We start from the raw sequence: 7,469 nt of genomic DNA on the forward strand, positions 1-7,469 counted from the left end.
CTATTTCAAGGATCGATTCAAGATTGGAGTACACCAAGGCTAAGGCTAAGCTTAAAAAAATATTTTATTTATCCATTTATTTTATTTTCTTAAATTTATTTATTTTTCGCATTTTTGAATCTGTTTTATTTTAATTTCGTATTTTCTTCTTTATTTATCTTAATCAATTTAAACCCCCCATTTTTTTATTTTCAATATTTCTACACATAGGTCGTGGGTATGACTGTGACTGCAACATCGGTTCTGGTCATGGAAAAGGGCGAATTTAGATAGCCAGTACCTGTGGATTCGACCCTACTGCTTTATACTACTAATTACTATTATTTTGTAGTAGGAATTTATATTTGGTGGTTTTAATGCCCTATCAGAAAGGAAACCCAAAAAATTAAGATAATAAAATATATTTTTTTATCTTCTATTTCTTTTAAAACAAATTTATAAAAGGGCATAATTGTAAATTTTCATATAATTAATGCTTTCGTTTTCTTTCCATTGTTTAACCAAATAAAATAGTTAAAATTACTTCATTTTCTTTTCCTTTATTTATTTTAATTATCCAAACAAATATAATTATTTACTTCCTTCACTTTTATTTCTCCTTTACTACTTTTAATGGCCGTTTGGTATAATGGAAAGTTATCACTTTTAAAGGAATTTAAATATTTACTTCGTTGGAATGTAATTTCAAGATTGATTTGCTTTCTTTAAAATGTAACATTGCATTAGGAATAATTTCCCACAAATAATGGAAAGTGTTGGAAACTTATTCATTGCAAAAATAAAACACAATTATTGTATGTTATATTCTCTGCGGATCATTCATTGTTTCAAAGTATCTATGTTTTCTTTTATTATAAATATTTTTTAAATATATTTTCATTAATATCAAATTTTAGTACTAAGATAATTTCAAGCGAATTATGCAATATTTGAAAATTGTTAGTTTGATTAATCAACTCGAAATTGTCAAGAGTGGGATGAATTGACCTTTTAAAAACTTTTGGTAGCTAGGAGAATAAATAGAGACAATGAACACGACAATATATAGTAGTTCGACGCTAATTGCCTACTCCACTACCTTAGCTTTCTACAACTAAGGATTTTTCTCAAATTCATTAATCTAACAACCTTTGAGGACAAAGTTTACCTTTACAAAACTCCCAAATCTTAAGACAAAACCTTCTCAAAGAGTGAATACAAATAGCAAACTAAGAAGTAATCCTCACAAGATCAGAGTTTTTGCAAATTAAGCACTAATACAAAGAGAAACACTTGAGCTGAATGAGTACAATGAAAGCTTACAAGTGTGTATAAAGATAATTGTTGAGAATTTTAAAGCACAAGTTTTTTTAAATTAGTCTGAACTTCGATTGTCTTTACCAGTATAACATGAGATGGGTCGAACAGATATTGTTGGAGCATAGATACATGGAATGCATTGTGGATCTTTTGCAATTCCAACGACAAAGCTAGACGATAAGCAATCGGTCCAACTCTTTCAACAATCTTGTAAGGCCCGATATATCTGGGACTCAATTTTCCCTTACGAACAAAACACATAATCTTTTTCCACGAAGAGACTTTCAAAAACACCTTATCACCCACAACATATTCGATATCCCTCTGCTTTAGATCAACAAAGGATTTCTGTCTATCTGAGGTTGCTTTCAATCTGTCCCTGATCATCTTAACTACATTTTTTGCTTCCTAAATCAACTCTGGCTTGATTACCTTCTTTTCACTCAATTTTGACTAGCATAAGGGTGTTCTACTCCACCGACCATATAACGCTTCATATGGAGCCATTTGAATGCTCGACTAGAAACTATTATTTTACACAAATACAACTAGTTGTAAATAACGTTCCCAGCCAAATTCGAGATTAATAATGTAGGTTCGCAGCATATCCTCCAGCACCTAAATAACTTGCACTGATTGGCCATCAGATTGATGATGGAAACCTGTGTTGAAATTCAACCTCATGACTCCTAAAAGATAGATATATAGATATGAATTGGATTGATGTATAATTTAATTTTATAAAAATTAGTGTAACAATTAATATAATTTAATTTTATAAAAATTAAATACATCCATAAAATAATTAAATGTATTTTAAGTATAAAAGTGAATTAAGAAAAGAAAAACCCTTAATAACAAGGGTGCTGTGACGGTCTAATATGGATGGGATGCCGTATCTTCTGACGTGGCAGTACATGATAGGCTGTAATGATGTGTTTACCTGCCAAAAGAAATTCAAAACCGCAATTCAGTAAAAACAAAACAAAAAATTAAAGCAATCTCCATTTGCCTGCTCTGCACCCATTTATTTCTATCAGGGAAAAACAAGAACACGCTTTCTTTGGGAATTCAAGCATGGCGGGGATGGAAGGAGGAGGGACATTATCGGAAGTGTATCAAAGCGCTAGAAAGCTACTTCTTCGAGCAAGGGATGGGGTCGAACGCTTAGAGAGATTCGAGAGCTCCGTCTCCGGTACCGATTCTCCTGAACTCTCCTTCGCCGTTAAGAAAGATATCTCTCAGATCCACTCTCTATGCGCCGATATGGATCGCCTCTGGCGTTCTATCCCCGCCAAATCTCAACGCGATCTCTGGAAAAGGTATTACCCCAACGCCTACACAATATCACATTTCTCACTATTTTATGGAATTTTGCTATTTAGTTCTTAAACATGTCAATCTTCTTCTAGTTTGTTTATTGTAAATCCTTTTATATTTTAGAATTTCAGTATTTGTCTTCAATTTGTCAATTTGATTCAATATCCTTAATCTTCAAATGATTGAGGTCTTGGATAATTTATTACTGATGATCCTTTCTTTCCTTGGAAAATTACTTATTGTGCCTGATTGTTTCAGTTAATTTTTCTTCAATAGAAGTTGAATTTAGTTCAAAGTGTTTTAGCTTCGGTTGTACAACTCATTTTATCTCTATTTATTCATGATTATTATGCATGGGATGTTGGAGGTGGCAGATTTAAGCAAATTCCAGTAACACAATGGTGTGCAGCTTGCAATTGATACTAAGTTTGATAAATTGCAACGAACGTTAGCTTTTCAGGTTCACTAGAAATCAAATTTCTTGCTTACATAGATCATAGACTCAAATATAAAGAGAGCGAGCATTTAAGATTTTGTCCTGTAAAATGAAAGCAACAGCTAAAATTTTAAAAGAAAACAATTTTGAGCTCAAGACTTGACTGACAAAGCTTCTTTATGAGTAGTCTGACTCCTATGTTAAATTGTCTAATAGTTTTAGTTTAGACAAATATATTCATTAATTGTATGCCTACTTGATTAGATTTCTTTTTCTTTATTGAGTTACGAGGTGTGCCTTGTTTTGGTGAAGTTTGAAACTGGTTAGTGCTGTTTTGATAATTTCCAACTACCATGCTTATTGATGTTATTGTAACTTATGTTAGTTTGTTGCTCTTACACCTCGAGGCTGTTTATATTTGGCAAACAGAAAAGTTGAACAAGTGGCTGAAGAGGCTGACTCTTTGAAAGATAGTTTAGACAAGTATTCTATGAGGAATCAGAGACGGATGTTGGAAGCGAAAGAGAGAGCTGAGTTGCTTGGAAGAGCTGTATGTAAACCTTTTCCTTCTTGTCGGAAAATGGAGCTGATTTTAGCTTTTCTTGAGTTTTTTTACTTTTTTTTCTTAGAATGGGGAGTCAGCTCATGTCCTGAGAATTTTTGATGAGGAAGCACAAGCAATGCAATCAGTTCGAAATTCATCACGAATGTTGCAAGAATCTTTTGAAACTGGAACAGCAATCCTTTCCAAATATGCAGAACAAAGAGATCGCCTCAAGGTATAAACAGAAAATGAGGTCCTTTGCTGATGCATTTCTATTTAAATAATGTAAATGAAAATTTAACAGGTGCAGTTAATTTCACTGCACATCTAACAGTTTCAACATATGTTATAGTCACAATTGGTTTTATTAATCGTTGTGGTTTTTGTTAACTTGGGTTTCTTTTCTTTGCCACCCGTAGGAAATACTGCCTTTAACATACCCGTTCAATCATATATCCATATCTACTCTGACACTAGCGATTAGTTATTGGATGCTGTATTCCGCTCTTAATCTATAGTTGAGTGCACTAGATTGTGAACTCTCTTTTGTTTATTTGTTCAACAGTATAGATTCCCAGGTGCTATAATTTAAGTGACTAGTTATAAATTGTTGATATCTCAAATCATTTGCTTGAAATAAGAAAAGGGTGGTGGTTGATGCATTTTGATATTTATTGCAAGTTGTCACAACCATTGAGTTTTTGAATGGAAGTCTTGTTTTTGTTCAGAGAGCACAACGAAAGGCCCTGGATGTACTTAACACGGTGGGGCTCTCCAACTCTGTCCTGAGGCTCATTGAGAGGAGGAACCGTGTTGATACATGGATCAAATACGTGGGGATGGTTTTGACAGTCGTCATTGTGTATTTCTTCTGGAAATGGACCCGGTGATTTGCTGTTTTTCTCGATTCACTTTTCCTCCTAAGCACAAAGGTTTGTTTTCCTGGATCTCTGATCATGTTAAGAAGACAAGTAGCGCAAGTTTTAACGTGAACAGCTTTGATATATGGAAGAGATGACAAAAATAGATGGTGCATTTACGGAGGACGTTGATTTGGAATATGAAAATGTGAAAAAGAGTTGGAAGAACAGGTAAGGTGAGGGATATGAATCCGGAATTCAGGATTATAGATTGTTAATTTGATATTCGGATCAGGAAACAGTGCCGGTAAGCACTTCCATATTTAGCTACAAAGCATTGCCAGTGAATTGAAGCTAGAAAATGTTGTCGAAAGTTGCTTGCTATCAACTGTGACTGTGAATCTAGTTAATGATTAGATCGTATATTTTTGTGGTTTCGTAAGTTCAATTTTTTTTTAAAAGTAAGATTTTCTAGTGTGAATTTGAAAATTTGAAAATATTTTTTAATTTCACTAATTTACGTTTTTATATCTTTCAGATTGAACCTGTACTAATGTGCCCACGCATTTCATTATTATCATTATATAATAAATAAAATTCAAATCCAAATATTTAATTTCATCTTCTCAAGTGAAGCATAGAATATATAAATAATCTTTGGAGCATAATTATATATGCTTCTTTTGGTACCTGAAACAAGATTAGCTATCATATGGAAGATAATTGTTGATTATTGGGTTGATAAATATATTTTAATATTTGGGAACTTGATTCATTTGGTATATTGAAGAAGTTTTAATTAAATTTTAGAGAAATACATTTGGATCACTACACACTTTACTAAAAATGTAATCCGTAAAATAAAATACGAATTTAATTAATTAATTGTAACAGTTTTCATTTATATTTATTATTAACAAAGAAGTAGTTTAATCTATTTATGTTTATATTATTAATTTATTCATTTTAAATAAAATAAATTAAATTGAAACAGTTTAAATATTTCATAGAATATACTTTAAAATGTAATTCAAGAGTATATAAAATAAATTCATAATATAATTTTGTGGTGAAAACGGATGGCATAAAAGTAACGAAAATAAATAAGAACAACGATATTTTTGGTTTCGAATTATATGGGAAATGTTATTTTCTCACAAATATTTAAAAGGAAAGTAGTAGTATTTTGCGTACTAAAAATGTAGAAGATTTAATACGCGGGGCCCAAAGTCAGAGAAAGGAAATTTGGTACAAATCGATGTACTTGGAATGCTAAAATAAAAGGAACCCATCTCTTATCCCTTAAATCACATTCTCAATTTGGAAACCATATTATTTTTAGTTTTAATAAAATAATTAAAACCCTTTTCTATACTTCCATTTCAATTCTTCTAATTATACTAGGAATCTTTTCACCCCAAACATAAATATCTATTTAAATAACATGAAATGGGTGGTTTGTAATTAATTAGTAAATATGTATGTTATTAAGATGAAAAAATAGAATTGTTTATCATGGTATTGTCATCAATCTTGAGTTGGTGTCAAGTTGACTTATGACACCAAATCAATCAAATACATTATTAATTCTAAAAATGTTAAAATGCAGTTTTAATTGAGCGGTAAATTAAAAATTTTACTAATATAATTGACGTGGGTTCAAATATCACAATATGCACATTTTTATCTTTATTTAATGTGTAAGACTAAAATATCCTCGAATAATATTATTTATTTTAATTACGGAAATCTATTCTCATAATTTCCTAACCAAGTTAGTGCTCGGTTGACTAATGACACCAACTCAGTCAAGAGTTCAAATAATAGTATAGATATACAACTAACGGAGGTAACAAAATGTGCAGAATGAAAACAAAATGTATAAGAACATCAAAATAAAGCTTTAGCTCAGTGGTAAATTAAAAGTTTTATTAATGTAATTAGTGTGGTTCAAACATCACAATATGTATGTTTTATTGTTTTAATTGAAAAATTAAAATACCTTCAAATAATATTACTTATTTTAATTATAAAAGGACATTCTTATAATTTTCTTACGAGTTGGCGTCATTACCTAATTACACCAATTCAATCAAAATTTTATATAATAATATTGATAAACTAATAAATATTATTTTAAGGTTAATTTTTTCCTTTTATGTTATTATATATTGAACAATACATCCACATGAAGGGCTTGAACCAAAAAAAAATGAGTCTTACTCTATAAATTTTTTGCATAATATTTTCACCCACATTATGAATATAGTAAAATCTATTATAATTAAAATATTAATTTTTTATATTTGTATGTTAAAATGCGTATCTATTATATTATAATGTATATAAAATCACGATAGAAATTTTTAACCAATTATAATACCCTTTATTATTCATTATATTATTAAATTAACATTAAAAATATTTTTTAATATATTACTAACTGTTGTATGATAATAGCAAAATTAACTATTGATAATTAAATTTTTTATATCACTTTAAACAAACAATAATATTAATCAAACAAATGGTTGATATTAAATTACACTTATTACTTTAGATCGATAATGTTTAAATATTTTTGTAATATGCTATTAGTATTTATTTTAAACTAAAATATTTTAATTTAATTTTTAGGAATATATTGTTGGATCTAGTACCCTAAGTCTAGTATTTCAATCTATGTACACTTGTATTATTTCAAATTGATTGCTTTAATAAAATTATTCATGAATTACATTAATACATTTTGTATATTATCCTCAATAGTTTTTGCATGCAAAGTAAAATAGAAGCAAATATTAGTTCACTGATTATCTAATGTTTAACTAATATTAAGTGGTATTATATGGTTGGATCGTAATACGGAAAAACAACTTATATTAGTAGATGAATCTAAACATGTCCTTAGTCTAATCGAAAATGATCAAACTGATTGAAAGACTAATATGTCGTTTATCAAGTCCAATTGGGGAGATATTTTGTCTTGGGCATCAGAACGGATGGCTTC

General features: G+C 29.8%; 1 protein-coding gene across 1 annotated transcript; it reads left to right on the top strand.

Moving 5' to 3' along the window:
* The first annotated feature begins 2,280 nt into the window (after nucleotides 1-2,280).
* Nucleotides 2,281-4,901, top strand: LOC105804419 (membrin-11). The gene is made up of 4 exons (XM_012637039.2): nucleotides 2,281-2,621; nucleotides 3,485-3,605; nucleotides 3,685-3,834; nucleotides 4,328-4,901. Exons 1-4 carry the CDS (start codon nucleotides 2,377-2,379, stop codon nucleotides 4,487-4,489), a joined length of 678 nt encoding a protein of 225 aa, XP_012492493.1. The 5' UTR covers nucleotides 2,281-2,376; the 3' UTR covers nucleotides 4,490-4,901.
* Nucleotides 4,902-7,469: the final 2,568 nt, after the last annotated feature.

Source organism: Gossypium raimondii, chromosome 11 (genome assembly GCF_025698545.1).
Source record: "Gossypium raimondii isolate GPD5lz chromosome 11, ASM2569854v1, whole genome shotgun sequence".
Taxonomy (NCBI): domain Eukaryota; kingdom Viridiplantae; phylum Streptophyta; class Magnoliopsida; order Malvales; family Malvaceae; genus Gossypium; species Gossypium raimondii.

Bases quoted from the DNA above. Each gene is read 5' to 3' on its own strand.
- LOC105804419 (XM_012637039.2), top strand. From the start codon at position 2,377: ATGGCGGGGATGGAAGGAGGAGGGACATTATCGGAAGTGTATCAAAGC. The intron at 2,622-3,484 runs GTATTACCCCAA...TTTGGCAAACAG, and splicing joins CAACGCGATCTCTGGAAAAG to AAAAGTTGAACAAGTGGCTG. The intron at 3,835-4,327 runs GTATAAACAGAA...GTTTTTGTTCAG, and splicing joins AACAAAGAGATCGCCTCAAG to AGAGCACAACGAAAGGCCCT.